Source organism: Orcinus orca, chromosome 9 (assembly GCF_937001465.1).
Source record: "Orcinus orca chromosome 9, mOrcOrc1.1, whole genome shotgun sequence".
Lineage (NCBI taxonomy): Eukaryota > Metazoa > Chordata > Mammalia > Artiodactyla > Delphinidae > Orcinus > Orcinus orca.
In genome coordinates, this window is record NC_064567.1 from 4,965,375 (window position 1) to 4,985,612 (window position 20,238).

At 39.2% G+C, this 20,238-nt stretch overlaps 1 protein-coding gene across 21 annotated transcripts in view; it reads left to right on the forward strand.

Annotated features, from left to right (window-relative positions):
• KMT2C (lysine methyltransferase 2C) overlaps window positions 1–20,238 on the forward strand; it is a 288,150-nt gene that overhangs the window by 72,445 nt on the left and 195,467 nt on the right. For all 21 annotated transcript variants that reach the window (XR_007479396.1, XM_033408301.2, XM_033408303.2 and 18 more), the window contains one exon: window positions 5,691–5,779. Coding sequence is in view for 20 of the 21 variants with exons in the window: in XM_033408301.2 (XP_033264192.2) it covers window positions 5,691–5,779 (89 nt within the window). In the remaining variant the exon portion in view is untranslated. The remainder of the gene's footprint in view (window positions 1–5,690; window positions 5,780–20,238) is intronic.

Here is a 20,238-nt window from a genome sequence, read left to right on the forward strand (position 1 = left end):
ATTTTTAACTCATCAGCGTCTACTTTCAATTAATATCAGTTCAGATATAGTAAAAAGCCTGTACATCAGTATACTTTTACCCTCCAGTGTTTTGAACTATTGTTGCCATATATTTAAATTTTATGTATATTATGAAATCCACAATAAATAAATAAATAATTTTATTTATTTATTTGCGGTACGCGGGCCTCTCACTGTTGTGGCCTCTCCCGTTGCGGAGCACAGGCTCCGGACCCGCAGGCTCAGCGGCCATGGCGCACGGGCCCAGCCGCTCCGCGGCACGTGGGATCCTCCCAGACCGGGGCACGAACCTGTGTCCCCCGCATCGGCAGGCGGACTCTCAACCACTGTGCCACCAGGGAAGCCCCTCATAATAAATTATTTTTGCTTTGAACAGTGAGTTAACTTTTAAAGAGATTTAAAAAATAAGTCTTTTATATTTATTCACATAGTTATCATTTCCATCACTCTTTATTCCTTTCCATAGACGAATTTTGATCCAAATTTTTATTGAATATTTTCCTTTTTCTCTGAAGAATTTCCTTAATGTATCTTCTAATGAAGGTTTTTTGGTGAAGAATTTTTTTAGCATTTGTTTGAAAAAAATTTTAGATTACTATTATCTATGTATCTATCTATGGCTGTGGTGGGTCTTTGTTTGCTGCACGAAGACTTTCTTTAGTTGAGGTGAGCTGGGGCTACTCTTTGTTGCAGTGCACAGGCTTCTCATTGCAGTGGCTTCTCTTTGTTGCGGAGCACGGGCTCTAGGGCACACGGGCTTCAGTAGTTGCAGCACGCGGGCTCAGTAGTTGTGGCTTGTGGGCTCTATAGAGCGTAGGCTCAGTAGTTGTGGCGCACGGGCTTAGTTGCTCCGTGGCACGTGGAATCTTCCCGGACCAGGGCTTGAACCCGTGTCCCCTGCATTGGCAGGCGGATTCTTAACCACTGTGCCACAAGGGAAGTCCCTACTATTGTTTCTGAAGGATACCTTTTGCTGCATGTTTTATTCAAGGTTTATGTGTTTTTTTGTTTGTTTTTTTCTTTAATCTTTTTCCATGCACTTTAAAATATGTTGTTTCACTGTCTTCTGGCTTACATAGTTTCAGATGAAAAAGTTGCAGTTATTCTTATTTTTGTTACCCTGTAAACAGTATGTCTTTTGGGGGGATTGCTTTTAAGCTTTTCTTTTTATTACTGTTAAGCAAATAGACTATTAAGTGCCTTACTGATGTGTATGTATGTGTCTGTTAGGGATTTTGTTGTGCTTCTTGTGTCTGTCAGGTTTTGTTTTTTGTTTTTTTAATTTGCAAGATTTTGTAGCTGTTATTTCACTAAATATTTTTTCTGTTCCCTTCCCTCCAACTCCAACCTAACACCTATTAGACTGGTTGTTATCATCCCACAGGGCACTGCATGCAGCTGTGTTTGTCTTTTTTCACTTTGTCCTTTATTTTGGGAAGGTTGGTTTTTTTGTTTATTTGTTTTTTGTTTGTTTGCTCTTTGCTATGTCTTTAAAGTCAATCATCTTTTCTTTTGCAATTTCTAATTAAATGTTAATCTTTCAAATTTTCATTTGATGTCATCTTTTGATATTACTTCTATTAGTTACACTTTGTTAACATTTTAAATTACCTTCCATTTCTCTTCTCCCTTCATGTTTTCCATATTCAATAAGATATGAGGCATACTGATAATAGCTGGTTTAATATCCATGCTTATCCCTCTATTGTCTCTGTTGTTTCTATTGCTTGATTTTTCTTCTGGTTATGACTCATATTTTCCTGCTTTTTTGTATAACTTATAAATTTTTATAATGCCACACATTTTGACTTTGTTGTTGTTTGTTATTATTTGTTTTTGGCCGTGCTGGGTGTTCGTTGCTGTATTTGGGCTTTCTCTAGTTGCGGTGAGCGGGGGCTACTCCTCCTTATGTTGTGTGTGCTTCTCATTGCGGTGGCTTCTCTTGTTGTGGAGCACGGGCTCTAGGCATGTGGGCTTCAGTAGTCGTGGCATGTGGGCTCAGTAGTTGTGGCGCAGAGGCTTAGTTGCTCCGTGGCATGTGGGATCTTCCCAGACCAGCGATCAAACACATGTCCCCTGCATTGGGAGGCGGATTCTTTTTTTTTTTTTTTAAAGGGAATTCCTTTATTTTTATTATTTATTTATTTTTTTGGCTGTGTCGGGTCTTCGTTTCTGTGTGAGGGCTTTCTCTAGTTGCAGCAAGCGGGGGCCACTCTTCATCGCGGTGCGCAGGCCTCTCACTGTCTGCAGCCTCTCTTGTTGTGGAGCACAGGCTCCAGACGCGCAGGCTCAGTAGTTGTGGCTCACGGGCCTAGTTTCTCTGCAGCATGTGGGATCCTTCCACACCAGGGCTCGAACCCATGTCCCCTGGATTGGCAGGCAGATTCAACCACTGCGCCACCAGGGAAGCCCAGGGAAGCGGATTCTTAACCACTGCGCCACCACCAGGGAAGTCCGTTTTGTTGTTGTTGAGAGGTAGATTTTGTTATAATACTTTGACAAGTGTTAAACTTTTTGGGTTTTTTTTTGGCTACCAGTTGAATTAGTTGTGGATCATTTTGATTCTGTTGATATTTTGTCAGCTGTTTTAGGGATGGTCTAGAATAGCATTTGTTCTAGGCTTCATTTAGCCCTGTTCCTAAAGGTGTGTTCCGAATACATTATATATAGTCATTGAGGTCTTGGCACTCTGGCTAAAGGGAACATGTTTGATTCCTGGCTCTCTGTGAGCTCTGGGACTTGTTCGTATTGCAGCTCTTCTGTAATGGTTCTTTCCTTGGAAGCTGTTCCTTTTCAGCCTTGTGAGGTTTTATACCACAACTGTACAGTTTGGTATTCAGGTAAAAACTCAAGAGTACCCTTATGCAGATTTCTGGAGCTTTTTCTATGCACAGCTCGCTCCTACTGCGTACTCTGTTCTACAAATTCTAGCGTCCTTTATCACCCTTAATGGATGATGGAGCATATGAATGCAATATGGAAATATAAAATATATTTATTTTATTTTTGACTGCGTTGGGTCTTAGTTGTGGTACGTGGGATCTTCATTGCGGCATATGCGTGATCCTTTGCTGAGGTGGGGCTCCTTGCTGTGGTGCTCAGGCTTCTCTAGTTGTGGTGTATGTGCTCTCTAGTTGTGGCCTGCGTGCTCAGTAGTTGCGGTGCTCGGGCTTAGTTGCCCTGAGGCATGTGGGATCTTAGTTCCCCAACCAGGGATCGAAATGCGTGTCCCCTGCATTGGGAGGCAGATTCTTGACCACTGAAACACCAGGGAAGTCCCTCTAAAGTTTTTTTTTAAGTTAAACATAACTTAAACATAACTACTACTACTTAAACATAACTATTTGCCTTAATAAAATCTAAAAATAATTATTCTCTCTTTTTCTATGAACAATAAAATCAACCTTGCCCTGATAACCCTTTCCCATCAAGTTTTTGTCATCTCTTATTTGTTCTGCCTACTTTCCGCCTTCCCCTCATGAATGATGCTGTTTTGGCTGCTTGACTTGGTGTGTTATATTGGCAAATTTCTAATATTAAATTATACTTGCATTCTCATTATATTTATTGGTATTCTTTTCATCCATAGTTTTTTGGATATGTTAGGATTTTGCTTCAGTTATTTCCTTTTAATTTTTTTCTGTGGAATGAGGATGAGTTTTTTTTTTTTTTTTTTTTTGTGGTACGTGGGCCTCTCACTGTTGTAGCCTCTCCTGTTGCGGCGCACAGGCTCCGGACGCGCAGGCTCAGCGGCCATGGCTCACGGGCCCAACTGCTCCGTGGCATATGAGAACTTCCCAGACCGGGGCACGAACCCATGTCCCCTGCATCGGCAGGCAGACTCTCAACCACTGCGCCACCAGGGAAGCCCGAGGATGACTTTTTGACAGTGTGTAGTATTGCACTTATAAAACTATTTGGACTTTGATTGCTTTAACTTAAAAAAATTTTTATATCTCCTTTATTGGTTTTGATGGATTAATATCCTTTTAAAAATAAGATTTAGGGCTTCCCTGGTGGCGCAGTGGTTAAGAATCCACCTACCAATGCAGGGGACACGGGTTCGAGCCCTGGTCCGGGAAGATCCCACATGCCGCGGAGCAACTAAGCCCGTGTGCCACAACTACTGAGCCTGTGCTATAGAGCCTGCGAGCCACAACTACTGAAGCCCGCGTGACTAGAGCCTGTGTCCCACAACAAGAGAAGCCACCGCAGTGAGAAGCCCACACATCACAATGAAGAGTAGCCTCTGCTCCCCACAACTAGAGAAAGCCTGCGCGCAGCAACAAAGACCCAACGCAGCCCAAAATAAATAAATACATAAAATTAAAAAAAAAGATTTAAATAGGTTTCCTGTTATTTAAAAGTCTTTTTTGCTTTACCTTTTCATATTATTTTTCTCTATTCTTTTCAACTCTAAGTATTTTTCAAATAAATACTGTGTTCGTTTGTACTTTTTCTTTTTAAGTAATGAAATAATTTAAAGCTCTGAAATTATCTGAATACTGCTTTGTCAATTTCTAAGTTTTTTTAATATGTAATATCTTTATTTTTTCTTTCTTATTTTATGTGTTTAAAAACTGTTTTTGACTGACTTCTATCCTTTATGAGACCTCAAAAACTTTAAAGGTCTTTTCAGTTAATTGCATTGGGTAAGAGAATTGTACTTTACCATGATTCTTTTTTTTAAAAACATCTTTATTGAAGTATAATTGCTTTACAATGTTGTTAGTTTCTGCTGTGTAAGAAAGTGAACCAGCTATGTGTATACATATCTTCCCATATCCCCTCCCTCCCTATCCCACCGCTATAGGTGGTCACAAAGCACCGAACTGATCTTACCATGACTCTTATGTTTATTTTACTTTACTGAAGTGTTTATAAATTAAAATCCATCACACTTGTAAGGCAAGTGTGATTAGATCATGCTTAATAGTTAGATTTTTTGTTTTTTGGTGGGGGTGGTTTGCAGGAGTGTGCCTCACTTTCTCCTTAAGGGGTAGGTGTCTTAAAAATGCAGACGTCTGGGCATCACTCCTCAATTTCATTAGATCTAGAGGTGTAACCTGGTGTGTGAACTTTGAACCCACTAGGTAGTTAAAAACCACTACTGTAGGGCTTCCCTGGTGGCGCAGTGCTTGAGAGTCTGCCTGCCGATGCAATGGACACGGGTTCATGTCCTGGTCCGGGAAGATCCCACGTGCCGCGGAGCGGCTGGGTCCGTGAGCCATGGCCACTGAGCCTGCGCGTCCGGAGCCTGTGCTCCGCAACAGGAGAGGCCACAGCAGTGAGAGGCCCGTGTACCGCAAAAAAACCCCCCAAAAAACAAAAAAACAAAAAACAAAAAAACAAAACCACTACTGTAGACAGAGGGAGTGATCTCAAGGTCTGGTAAAAGAGGGGAAAACCTAGCCTGGAGAATACTTACAGAAGTGAGTTATGATGACACAAACATATTAATATGGGCCTGTCCCCACATTTAGGTATAAGGAAGGGCTGAATATGTGGGAAAAATGACTGTAAAGTGTGATATTTACTATTTGATATGGTAAAGTAAGGGAAAAATTGCCTAAATTATTTTGTGTACCTTCAACTTGTGCTTTATTTTGAGTATAATTCTAAGATTTAATATGTAACATTTAATTATATGTTTATTTCTTTGTCCATAGGCCTCGAAGTAGAGGAAAAAGTACAGTGGAAGATGAGGACAGCATGGATGGGCTGGAGACAACAGAAACAGAAAATACTGCGGAAACAGGTTTCAAAACTTAATTTAAAAATTTAAGAATTTACAGAATAATTTATATAGTTAGCTGTCGTCTATACACCGAGTTCTAAAACTTCCACGTGCTAGAGTAGTTTAATAAGTAATGACAAAGTGATAAAACTGAGTTTTCTCCCTTTTTTTCCCCTAAAGCTCTGATTTAGTAGAAATTGCTTAATCTCTGTAGAGAAATATTTTATTAAAGCAAAATTAAAACTGGAATACACAGTAATTCCAGGCCATTCATATGATATGTCATGGGAGATGTCTGGCTTATGAACCGTCTAGTGTTTGTTTATTGTGTTAGTATATATGTGAGGAAAAAATATGTTCCATTAGCAAATGATACTGTGAAATGCTGCGTGAGAGCAGAGCAAATACTTCCTAGTCTACGGGACTTTTAGGTGCCTTAAATAAGCTAATGTGTGTTTTGCATCTGCAAAAGGAAAATAGAATAGGTTGCCCAAAGTAGTTTCCAAAGTTTACAGCAAGTTAGTGATTTAATGAGCTGTCAACGGGACTAGGTTTCATATTGTGTTCACAGGATATCTACGCGCGATGGTCTGTCATTGTCAGTATTTTTACAGTTGTTGTTTAGACATAGCTGATAGGCTTTTTCTCTGATGTTGAATGTCACCACCTTGATGCTTACAGAATGTCATACAGTTTTTAGAGAAAATTAGAAATTGCTTTATCTTTTATAATATAATTTTCCATGAAATACTTTTGGTTGTCAAATGTGTTGCTATTATATCCATGTAATTCTTGGAAAAGCCTTCAAACGTTCTGCAGTTCTCATTCCTTTTTCCCATAGAGTCTAGTTAAGAAGAGTGACAGGAGAGAAGCTTGTAAGTTCAGAATTCTACATTTTACCCTTTGGTGTACATTCATTACCACATTATTTATTTATTTTTATAAATTTATTTATTTTATTTATGTTTCTTTTGGCTGTGTTGGGTCTTTGTTGCTGCATGCAGGCTTTCTCTAGTTTCGGTGAGCAGGGGCTACTGTTCATTGCGGTGCGCGGGCTTCTCATCGCGGTGGCTTCTCTTGTTGCCGAGCCTGGGCTCTAGATGTGCGGGCTTCAGTAGTTGTGGCATGCAGCCTTCAGTAGTTGTGGCTCGTGGATTCTAGAGTGCAGGCTCAGTCGTTGTGGCGCACGGGCTTAGTTGCTCCGCCGCATGTGGGATCTTCCCACACCAGGGCTGGAACTTCGGTCTCCTGCACTGGCAGGCAGATTCTTAACCTCTGTGCCACCAGGGAAGCCCCTCATTACCACATTACTTTAAACTTGGATTTATGTAAGTTCTCCACTAGTTATTTTTCATAGATTTTCCCCTTAATTTAAATTTTTTCTGTACTTTGTACCGTTACTTTCTTGTGAAAAGTTTTTTGTAATTTTAAGTGACATTTGCGGTGTAACGATTACTTACAAGTCCCTTTAAGCCAGTGCTCTAAGACTGTCCATAGGTCCCTTTTGGTTGCACTTACCAGAAGTCTCCTTGAGTACTCTGTCTTGTTCTCTGAAGATTTAGCACGTCCCTTTCCATTTTCCTCTCCTTCTCCCATTGTCAATTTTAATAATCTATTCAACACCCAAACCTTGTAGCTCCTTGATTTCCTCAAAATCCTCTTCTCCAGCCCACCTCAGTCACTCATTCTTATGGGCAAACTTTAGCCTTTATCACTGTATCACTTACTAGGACACTTGCTGTTTCACTTCCAAAGTCTCAGTTTCAACTGTCCTTACTATGCCTCTTCTTTCACTAGCTCACTTTTTCCTAATATCCGCGCCACAGAAATTCTTCAGACACACTGGATTCTCCAGCTCAGTGATCTTACTGATGGGGTCTGTCAGCCTCCTTTTCCAGTTCAGATTCCGTGATCCAGTATTGTAGCTGTTCCATTATGCACCCTAAACTCCTTTGCCATCCTCCCACTATTTTGCTTTCATAGCAAAACTCAGACTCTGCATTTTAGCAGCAAAAAGGGCTGGAGAAAACCATAAACTTGCTGACTGGTGGCATTTTAAATTTATGACCTCAAATCTCAAGTGGGTCATGATTGCTATCCTTCACTCACTATAGTCTACTTAGAATTCCCTCTCCCATTATCAGGGATAATTCTTTCACCACCTTTTCTTCTCCCTTCAAACTTCTGACACCTCATTTTTCAGTTGATGATCCTGCTATTTCAATGAAAAAATAAATAGAAGCCATCAGGAAAGAAATTCCACATTCATCCGCAATCAGATCTCCTTTCTTGCTTGTGTCTCTGTCCATCTATTTTATTATACCTTCCTAACTTAAAGTGGGATGAAAAGTCTCTGGGGTCATCTACAGCCAACTCTTCTACCTGCGTCCTGGATTCTGTCCCGTTTGCGCCTTCGGTTTTCCTTGGTTTCTGGTATCAAGAATTTCCTCTCTCAGTGAAATCATTTCCATTAGTATTAGCATTTGTTGCAGTATCACCCTTCTTAAACATAAGTAACTTCTCGTGGTCAGCTACCCCTTTTAGCTACCATATTGCACCTTTGCTCATCTTTATAGCAAAAGCCCTTGAAAGAATTGTCTATACTTATGGTTGTTACTTATTTTTGACCATGTTTTCATGACCCTACTCCAGTCAGGCTTTCTTCCTCCTGCTCTCCCAGAGGTGGTTTTGATTTCATATTTTGCCAAAACCACTGTTCAGTCTCTGTCCTCCTGAGGTATTCAGTGTCATTTTCACACAGCTAACCATTTTCAGGAGGAAAACTTTTCGTTTTAATTTGGCTTTTTCAGGGCGCCATATTCTCTTGCTTTTTCCTACCCCACTGATCTCTTTTGCTCATCTCACAGATGAGGTGGTCTCATTTAGTTCAGTTGCTTTAAATATTATGTATGTGCTGGTAACTCTAAAAATTATATTACCAGCACTTTTCTTGCTTTGAACACAACCAGTATCTTCAGCTTACTTCTTAACATCTCCTCTTCGATGTCTTAAGAGGGTCTCAAACTTAATGTGTCTTCTGTGGAACTGTTTACTGTTGTCCCAAAACCTTCTATTCGTCCAGTGTTCCCACCTCAGTAAATGACATCGTGGATTGTGCAGGCTCGAAATATGCAGCCTGTTGGAAAATGCTTTGGGCTTTACCTTGATAATCCTGCCTGATTTCAGTCACCTCTCATCTCCTCCTCTGCTGTCACTCCAGAACTAGTCACCACCACTGCTTGTGTGGACCGCTGCAGGAGCTTCCCAACTGGTCTTGCTGCTTTTACTCACTCCATTCTAGTTTTGTTCTTCATGTAGTAGTGGAGTGAGCTTTTAATTAAAACCCAAAGTAAGAGTGTTTTATTTCCCTTCTGTAAACTATTCAAGGCCTCCAGGGATACTTAAAAGAAAACCTAAAGTCCATATATGATCTTCAAGCTCTATTGACCTTGGCTACCTGTCCAACCACATCTCCTGTCTTCCCCTTGCTCTCTGGGCTCCAGCCATATTCCTTTTTCAGGCACTTGAACTTTTTGTCTTCTTTGCTTAGAATGCCTTTCTCCCAGATACTCATGGAACTTTCTGCCGTACATCAGTCAAATTTCTACCCAGTGCTGTCTTGTTGGAGAGGCCTTTCCTGACCAACCTGTCGAAAAGCAGCACTTGTCGTGCTCTATCCTCTTCTTCTGCTTTACTTCTCCTCCTAGTATTTAACAGATATGACATTATAATTCATATTTGTTTGTGTGCCTTTCATACTAAAACATAAACTTCATGAGGTCAGGGATTTGTCTTGTTCATTGATTTATTCCCAGTGCCCAGAATACTTCCAGGCATATGAGCATATGATAGGCATTGATGCCGTGTATATATATATATATATATAGTATATTTATCCTGTCCTTCCGTATGAAAGTTAAATAAAGCCAATTGTGTTAGTCTTTGCTCTGTCTTTGTGCTTGGAAAGACCTTTGTCCAGTTCCTTTAGTGAACACATAGGGCAAGGAGAATAGTAAAGAAAGGATAAAGAACAATTGTTAAAATTGCCAACCTGCAAGCAAAGAGAAGAAAGAGTTTCGTAAATTTCTAATCAATTTAAAAGCACATTCCAGTTGACTGCAAGACTTTGACATCTCTGCACGTCTCCAGGCCCAGGATTTATTGGAAGGTCTCTTACTCTGTGAATTGTGTGCCTTGACACATTTCTTTAACGATTTGTAGTAATTTAAGAGTATTTATTAAAATGAGTACTCTTTTAAGGTGTGTGTGTGGGGTGAGGGTAAGTGATGGGAATGAGTATCCTACAAGTGGTCATTGGGAAAGTAGCAAGAATTCTCACAAGTTTTTATGGTAAGAAAAATCCTCTCTTTTGGAGGTGGTGCGACTGTTGCCAGTTCTGTGTCCATTTTTCTTTATGAATAAAATCAACTTGAATGAAGTGCTAGTTACTTGAGGAGAGAAATTCCACTTTTCTTTGAGAGTCATTATATAATCAGGGTTTTGCAAACTTGTTTTAGTTAATTATAATTGGTTAATTATGATTTAGCTAATTATAATTAAACCTTTTTTTTTTTAAACTGCTGAAGTTGTCATTGTGTGGCTAGTGGGAGCCCCTTTTTGGCTGGCTTCTTAATCCTTTTTAATATCTCAAAATGTTTCAAAGCTATTGCTCGTTGGCAAGAATATTTTTCAGGCCCATCTTTAATACTCTGCCTCAGGATATGAAATTGCCTACTCTGTAAGAGTACTAGTTCTTTTTAGTGGAGAATAGTATGAGAGATCAAAGTCTAGGCTGTAGGGATGCATATCATATTGTTTCTGTTGAGAATTAGTTATGTTAGTCCATTCTAGTGATATACTAGTAATTATATAGATGAGAGGCTGTATATACATGCTTAGAAATATCAGTTCACATTCATACTTTCAGGTAACCACTAGCATAGTTTTTTAAATAGACTTTAGTTTGTTGTTTGTTTTTTTTTTGCGGTACGCGGGCCTCTCACTGTTGTGGCCTCTCCCGTTGCAGAGCACAGGCTCTGGATGCGCAGGCTCAGTGGCCATGGCTCACGGGCCCAGCCGCTCCGCGGCATGTGGGATCCTCCCAGACCGGGGCACGAACCCGTGTCTCCTGCATCGGCAGGCGGACTGTCAACCACTGGGCCACCAGGGAAGCCCTAGACTTTAGTTTTTAGAACAGTTACAGGTTTACAGCAAAATTGAGTGGAAGGCACAGATACTCCCCATTTACCTCCTGCCCCTACACACGCATAGCCTCCCGTTTATCAGCACTCCCACCAGCATTGGTGCATCTGTTATGATTGATGAAACTACAGTGACACAGTATTTTCACCTTAAGTCCGTAGTTTACATTAGGGTTCACTCTTGGTGGTATACATTCTGTAGGTTTGGGAAGAATGTATAATGACATGTATCAATCAATATAGTATCATACAGATACTTTCACTGCCCTGAAAATCTTCTGTGCTATGCCTATTCATCCTTTCCTTCCCTCTAAGCCCTGGCAACCATTGTTCTTTTTTCTGTCTCCATAGTTTTGTCTTTTCCAAAATGTAATATAATTGGAATCATACCATATGTAGCCTTTTCACATTGGCTCATTTCACTTAGTAATATACATTTACGGTTCTTTTCATGGCTTGAAAACTCATTTCTTTTTATTGCTGAAAAATATTCTGTTGTATGTATGTACAGCAGTTTATCTGTTCACCCACTAAAGGACACCTTGGTTGCTTCTAGGTTTTTGCAATTATGGATAAAGCTGCTGTAAACATTTGTGTGCAGAGTTTTGTGTGGACATAAGTTTTCAGCTCCTTTGGGTAAATACCAAGGAGCATGATTGCTGGGTCATATGGTGAGAGTATGTTTAGTTTTGTGAGAAACGGGCCAAACCATTTTCCAAAGTAGATGTACCATTTTGCATTCCCACCAGCAATGAATGAGAGTTCCTGTTGCTTCACAGCCTCACCAGCATTTGGAGTTGTCAGTGTTCTGGATTTTGGCCATTCTGATAGGTGTTTAATAGTATCTCATTGTTTTAATTTACACTTCCCTGATAACATATGATGAGGGATACCTTTTTATATGCTTATTTTCCATCTGTATATCTTCTTCCACTACTCTGTTAAATTCTTTGACTCATTTTTTAATCAGGTTGTTCATTTTCTTATTTTTGAGTTTTAAGAGTTCTTCATATAATCTGGATAAGAGTCCTTTACCAGATACATCTCTTGCAAATATTTTCTTCTAGTCTGTGGCTTGTCTTTATGTATCTCTTGGCAATGTTTTCTGCAGAGCAGAAATTTTAAATTTTAATGAAGTCTATCTAGTGTATCATTTATTTCTCTCATGTATCATGCTTTTGGTGTTGTATCTAAAAAGCCATTGCCAAACCCAAGGTCATCTAGATTTTCTCCTGTGTTATCTTCTAGGAGTTTTATAGTTTTACATTTCACATTCTGTGATCCTTTTTTTTTTTTTTTTGCGGTACATGGGCCTCTCACTGTTGCGGCCTCTCCCATTGCAGAGCACGGGCTCCGGACGCGCAGGCTCAGCGGCCACGGCTCACGGGCCCAGCCGCTCCGCGGCATGTGGGATCTTCCCGGACCGGGGCACGAACCCCTGTCCCCTGCATCGGCAGGCGGACTCCCAACCACTGCGCCACCAGGGAAGCCCCTTCCTTCCATATTTTAATTAACGCAAGGTTAAATGACACCTTCAGACTGTATCCTTAACAGTTTTATCCAGCACTCTTAGTTCATACTAGACTTCAGTCTTGCCCAGGGTACCTCATTTCTCACAAAGGAAGAACATAATCAAACTGGGTGCATGCTCGTGTCTTGGCTTTCACTCTATTAGACCACTCTCTCAATTATCCAGGTCTTTTTTAAAGAATTACCTCAACTCTTCGCTTTGTGAATACCCACCCTCAACTCCCTTTTCAGAAGTTCTGCCTTGATCATTAGACTTCACTAAGCCTATTTCTCTAGAGTTTTTGCATAGCCCGAAGTGTCTGTACCTTAATTCTATGTGGAGACATTTTTAACTGATACTGTGTTTTACCTGAAAGCCTAGACATGATATTTAATCCTTCTTTATTTCTGAATGAGTTTAGCAGATCTGGAGGCAAAACTTCTCACTAAAAGCCCTGAGAAGGGGAGCTATTATAAATGATACATTAAAAAAAAAACCCAAAAAACACCTGTCTTCCAGTTGTATATAACTAATATATAAAAATATGATTTATGTCAATATTTGTATGTTTGCTTAAACTTATTTGTATCATCAGTTGTAGAAACTTTTGTGTATGTCGTTTCCAACTTATGGAGTAAATGTTTACTTAGTTTTTATTAATTACTTAAACCAAAAAAAAAAAGGTGTTTAAGGCTGGATTTTGTTTTAACATGATTCCTAGTGTTTTCCCTAGGTTTCGATATTATTTTTATTATCCTTATTTTCTAAATGTATTTTAATTGTAGTTTTGGTCTCCTCTTTGACTTCTGAGCTGTTTTAAGAGAGTTTAAAAAGTTTCCAATTGTTTGTGTGGATTTTCTCCTTGATTTTTGTTATTCATTTCTAATTTTATTATATTTCGTTGGTTTTGTATACTTTCTACATTTTGGAATTTGAGGTTTCTTGACGTATTCATCAGCTTTGGAAAATTCTCAGCTATTATATATTGAACTACTGCTTTTGTATCATTCTTTGTTTCTTCTAACTAAATGTTCATTAGACTGTTTCACTGTGTTTGTTACCATTTACCCTCTCTTTTAAATTTTTTTAATACTTTTGTTCCACTGTCCTTTGTTCTAAACAGATCATTCTAGATAGATCTTACAGTTTTCTTATCCCCTTTTAACCATGTAATCGCTTGTTAAACATAACAATTGAGTCCATTTATTATGTTTTAAAAGTTCTGGGCTTCCCTGGTGGCGCAGTGGTTGAGAGTCCGCCTGCCGATGCAGGGGACACGGGTTTGTGCCCCGGTCCGGGCAGATTCCACATGCCACGGAACGGCTGGGCCCGTGACCCATGGCCGCTGGGCCTGTGCGTCCGGAGCCTGTGCTCCGCAACGGGAGAGGCCACAACACTGAGAGGCCTGCGTACCGCAAAAAAAAAAAAAAAAAAAAGTTCTTTATTCAAGTTTGCAACTTTTTGTAGTTCTTAGTTCCCTCCTGAAAATTTTAATGCTCTGATTTTATTACCTTTAACATGGTAAATACAGTTGGTTTAAAATTTTTGTTTGATTATTGCAGTATCTGGAGTTGTTTCGTTTCAGTTGTTTCTGCTCATTCTTGCTCATGTCATCCTGTCTCCTCATGTAACTGATTATGTATGCTTGTGTGCTGGACAATTTATTTGTAGAAATAGATTGATGTTTTTCCCCTAAAAGATAGTTTTTGTTTGATTTTTTTTTTTTTTTTACTGGTACCTAGGGGCACTAGTATTTTAGGAGCAGTTCAGTTTCATGTCTCTATTTTCTGTTCCAAGCATGTAACTCAAAGCTGTGCAGCACTCCTTGCAGAGATTGATTTCTGGTTCATTTTTCCTGTTGATGTCCGTAACTTAGGGGTTCCTGCCATCTTGAGTTCCCATTCCCTGGATGGTTGTAGACTTCTAGGACTATCGATGAGTCTGTTGAAAGTCACAGTGCGTGCTCTTGGTTGCCTTTTCCTGAGCAGCCGACACCCCCATGGGAAATGCAGCCCTGAATATCAGGCTTACCTTCCTTTAGTAATTCTTTACAACCTTGTTAGTTTTTTGATGCTTTTAGGACATTTTTACTTTCAAAAATATTTTACTCAGTTTTCTTGTCTTCAGTGGGAGGGTTGTTTCAAATTACCTAGTCTGCTGTTAGAGAAGTAGATGTTCTCTGGAGTTTTCTCTGCATTCTTTTTGTTTTTTGAATGGATTAGTTATCCATTTTATACATATTAGGGTATACATGTCAATCCCAATCTCCAATTCATCCCCCCCGTCCCCCCTTGGTGTCCATAGGTTTGTTCTCTACATCTGTGTCTCAATTTCCTCCCTGCAGACTGCTTCATCTGTACCATTTTTCTAGGTTTGACATATATGGGTTAACATACGATACTTGTTTTTCTCTTTCTGACTTACTTTACTCTGTATGACAGTCTCTGGATCCATCCATGTCTCTACAAATGACCCAATTTCGTTCCTTTTTATGGGTGAGTAATATTCTATTGTATATATGTACCACATCTTCTTTATCCATTTGTCTGTTGATGGGCATTTAGGTTGCTTCCATGACCTGGCTATTGTAAATAGTGCTGCAAAGAACATTGGGGTGCATGTGTCTTTTTGAATTATGGTTTTCTCTGGGTATATGCCCAGTAGTGGGATTGCTGAGTCATATGGTAGTTCTAGTTTTAGTTTTTTAAGGACCCTCTATACTGTTCTCCATAGTGGCTGTATCAATTTACATTCTCACCAATAGTGCAAGAGGGTTCCCTTTCCTCCACACCCTCTCCAGCATTTGTAGTTTGTAGATTTTCTGATGATGCCCATTCTAACTGGTGTGAGGTGATACCTCATTGTAGTTTTGATTTGCATTTCTGTAATGATTAGTGATGCTGAGCAGCTTTTCATGTGCTTCTTGGCCGTCTGTATGTCTTCTTTGGAGAAATGTCTATTTAGGTCTTCTGCCCATTTTTGGATTGGGTTATTTGTTTTTTTAATATTGAGCTGCATGAGCTGTTTATATATTTTGGAGATTAATCCTTTGTCTGTCGATTCGTTTGCAAATATTTTCTCCCATTCTGAGGGTTGTCTTTTCAACTTTTTTTTTTTTTTTTTTTTGTGGTATGCGGGCCGCTCACTGTTGTGGCCTCTCCCGCTGCGGAGCACAGGCTCTGGATGCGCAGGCTCAGCGGCCATGTCTCACGGACCCAGCCACTCCGCAGCATGTGGGATCCTCCTGGACCGGGGCACGAACCCGTGTCCCCTGCATCGGCAGGTGGACTCTCAACCACTGCGCCGCCAGGGAAGCCCTGTCTTTTCATCTTGTTTGTAGTTTCCTTTACTTTGCAAAAGCTTTTAAGTTTCAGTAGGTCCCATTTGTTTATTTTTGTTTTTATTTCCATTACTCTAGGAGGTGGATCAAAAAAGATCTTGCTGTGATTTATGTCAAAGAGTGTTCTTCCTATGTTTTCCTCTAAGAGTTTTATAGTGTCCGGTCTTACATTTAGGTCTCTAATCCATTTTGAGTTTATTTTTGGGTATGGTGTTAGGGAGTGTTCTAATTTCATTCCTTTACATGTAGCTGTCCAGTTTTCCCAGCACCACTTATTGAAGAGACTGTCTTTTCTCCGTTGTATATACTTACCTCCTTTGTCATAGATTAGTTGACCATAGGTACGTGGGTTTATCTCTGGGCTTTCTATCCTGTTCCATTGATCTGTATCACTGTTTTAGTGCCAGTACCATATTGTCTTGATTAGTGTAGCTTTGTAGTATAGTCTGAAGTCAGGCAGTCTGATTCCTCCAGCTCCGTTTTTTCCCCTCAAGACTGCTTTGGCTATTTGGGGTCTTTTGTGTCTCCACACAAATTTTAAGATTTTTTTGTTCTAGTTCTGTAAAAAATGCCATTGGTAATTTGATAGGGATTACACTGAATCTGTAGATTGCTTTGGGTAGTATAATCATTTTCACAATATTGATTCTTCCAATCCAAGAAAACAGTATATCTCTTGATCTGTTGGTGTCATCTTTAATTTCTTTCATCAGTGTCTTATAGTTTTCTGCCTCTGGGTCTTTTGTCTCCTTCTGTAGGTTTATTCCTAGGTGTTTTATTCTTTTTGTTGCAATGGTAAATGGGAGTGTTTCCTTGATTTCTCTTTCAGATTTTTCATCATTAGTGTATATGAATGCAAGAGATTTCTGTGCATTAATTTTGTATCCTGCAACTTTACCAAATTCATTGATTAGCTCTATTAGTTTTCTGGTAGCATCTTTAGGATTCTCTATGTATAGTATCATGTCATCTGCAAATAGTGACAGTTTTACTTTTTCTTTTCCTAATTGTATTTCTTTTATTTCTTTTTCTTCTCTGATTGCCGTGGCTAGGACTTCCAAAACTATGTTGAATAATAGTGGTGAGAGTGGACATCTTTGTCTTTTTCCTGATCTTAGATGAAATGCTTTCAGTTTTTCACCATTGAGAATGATGTTTGCTGTGGTTTGTTGTATATGGCCTTTATTATGTTGAGGTAGGTTCCCTCTGTGCCCCCTTTCTGGAGAGTTTTTATCATAAATGGGTGTTGAATTTTGTCAAAAGCTTTTTGTGCATCTACTGAGATGATCATATGGTTTTTATTCTTCAGTCTGTTAATATGGGTTATCACATTGATTGATTTGCATATATTGAAGAAACCTTGCATCCCTGAGATAAATCCCACTTTATCATGGTGTATGAGCCTCTTAATGTGTTGTTGGATTCTGTTTGCTAGTATTTTGTTGAGGATTTTTGCATCTATGTTCATCAGTGATATTGGTCTGTAATTTTCTTTTTTTGGAGTATCTTTGTCTGGTTTTGGTATCAGGGTGATGGTGGCCTCATAGAATGAGTTTGGGAGTGTTCCTTCCTCTGCAATTTTTTGGAAGAGTTTGAGAAGGATGGGTATTAGCTCTTCTCTAAATGTTTGATAGAATTCACCTGTGAAGCCATCTGGTCCTGGACTTCTGCTTTTTTGAAGATTTTTAATCACAGTTTCAATTTCATTATTTGTGATTGGTCTGTTCATATTTTCTATTTCTTCCTGGTTCAGTCTTGGAAGGTTTTACCTTTCTAAGAATTTGTCCATTTCTTCCAGGTTGTCCATTTTATTGATATAGAGTTGCTTGTAGTAGTCTCTTAGGATGCTTTGTATTTCTGTAGTGTCTGTTGTAACTTCTCCATTTTCATTTCTAATTATATTGATTTGAATCCTCTCCCTCTTTTTCTTGATGAGTCTGGCTAATGGTTTATTAATTTTGTTTATCTTCTCAAGGAACCAGATTTTAGTTTTATTGATCTTTGCTATCGTTTTCTTTGTTTCTATTTCATTTATTTCTGCTCTGATCTTTATGATTTCTTTCCTTCTACTATGGGTTTTGTTTGTTCTTCTTTCTCTAGTTCCTTTAGGTGTAAGTTTAGATTGTTTATTTGAGAGTTTTTTTGTTTCTTGATGTAGGCTTGTATTGCTGTAAACTTCCCTCTTAGAACTGCTTTTGCTGCATCCCATAGGTTTTGGATCGTCATGTTTTCATTGTCATTTGTCTCTAGGTATTTTTCAATTTCCTCTTTGATTTCTTTTTTTTTTTGCAGTACGCAGGCCTCTCACCATTGTGGCCTCTCCCGTTGCGGAGCACAGGCTCCGGATGCACAGGCTCACCAGCCATGGCTCATGGGCCCAGCCACTCCGCGGCACGTGGGATCTTCCTGGACCGGGGCACGAACCCGTGTCCTCTGCATTGGCAGGAGGACTCTCAACCATTGCGCCACCAGGGAAGCCCCTCTTTGATTTCTTCAGTGATCTCTTGGTTATTTTGTAACGTATTGTTTAGCCTCCATGTGTTTGTGTTTTTTACGTTTTTTCCCCTGTAATTGATTTCTAATCTCATAGCGTTGTGGTCAGAAAAGATGCTTGATATGATTTCAGTTTTCTTAAATTTACTGAGGCTTGATTTGTGACCCAAGATGTGGTCTGTCCTGGAGAATGTTCTGTGCGCACTTGAGAAGAAAGTGTAATCTGCTGTTTTTGGATGGAATGTCCTATAAATATTAATTAAATCTATCTGGTCTGTTGTGTCATTTAAAGCTTCTGTTTCCGTAGTAATTTTCTGTTTGGATGATCTGTCCATTGGTGTAAGTGAGGTGTTAAAGTCCCCCACTACTATTGTGTTATTGTTGATTGCCTTTTTTATAGCTGTTAGCAGTTGCCTTATGTATTGAGATGCTGCTATGTTGGGAGCATACATATTTATAATTGTTATATCTTCTTCTTGGATTGATCCCTTGATCATTATGTAGTATCCTTTCTTGTCTCTTGTAACCTTCTGTATTTTAAAGTCTATTTTATCTGATATGAGTATTGCTACTCCAGCTTTCTTTTGATTTCCATTTGCATGGAATATCTTTTTCCATCCCCTCACTTTCAGTCTGTATGTGTCCCTAGGTCTGAAGTGGGTTGCTTGTAGATAGCATATATATGGGTCTTGTTCTTGTATCCATTCAGTGAGCCTGTGTCTTTTGGTTGGAGCGTTTAATCCATTCACATTTACGGTAATTATTGATATGTATGTTTCTATTACCATTTTCTTAAATGTTTTGGGTTTGTTTTAGTAGGTCCTTTTCTTCTCTTGTGTTTCCCACTTAGAAAAGTTCCTTTAGCATTTGTTCTAGAGCTGGTTTGGTGGTGCTGAATTCTTTTGCTTTTCTGTAAAGCTTTTGATTTCTCCATCACATCTGAATGAGATCCTTTCTGGGTAGAGTATCTTGGTTGTAGGTACTTCCCTTTCATCACTTTAAATATGTCATGCCACTCCCTTCTGGCTTGTAGTATTTTCTGCTGAGAAATCAGCTGTTAACCTTATGGGAGTTCCCTTGTATATTATTTGTTGTTTTTCCCTTTCTGCTTTCAGTAATTTTTCTTTTTCTTTAATTTTTGCCAGTTTGATTACTATGGGTCTTGGCATGTTTCTCCTTGGGTGTATCCTGTATGGGACTCTCTGTGCTTCCTGGACTTGGGTGGCTATTTCCTTTCCCATGTTAGGGAAGTTTTCAACTATAATCTTTTCAAATATTTTCTCAAGTCCTTTTTTTTCTCTCTTCTCCTTCTGGGACCCGTATAATGCGAATGTTGCTACGTTTAATGTTGTCCCAGAAGTCTCTTAGGCTGTCTTCAATTCTTTTTTCTTTATTCTGTTCCACAGCCATGAATTCCACAATTCTGTCTTCCAGGTCACTTATCCGTTCTTCTGCCTCAGTTATTCTGCTATTGATTCCTTGTAGTGTATTTTTCATTTCAGTTATTATATTGTTCATCTCTGTTTGTTATTTAATTCTTCTAGGTCTTTGTTAAACATTTCTTGCATCTTCTCGATCTTTGCCTCTATTCTTTTTCCGAGGTCCTGGATCATCTTCACTATCATTCTGAATTCTTTTTTTGGAAGGTTGCCTATCTTCACTTCATTTAGTTGTTTTTCTGGGGTTTTATCTTGTTCCTTCATCTGGTACATAGCCCTCTGCCTTTTCATCTTGTCTATTGTTCTTTGAATGTGGTTTTTCTTCCACAGGCTGCAGGATTCTTTTCTCTGCATTCTAATATGTGCTAGTTTATGTAAATTTTGGGCAACACTTGAATAGAATGTATAGTCTGTTTTGTTTCCTTGGGTCGTGTATGAAAGTTGATATCCATTTATTAGAGTCTACCAGCCAGGATATTGTTATTAAAAGTAAAATA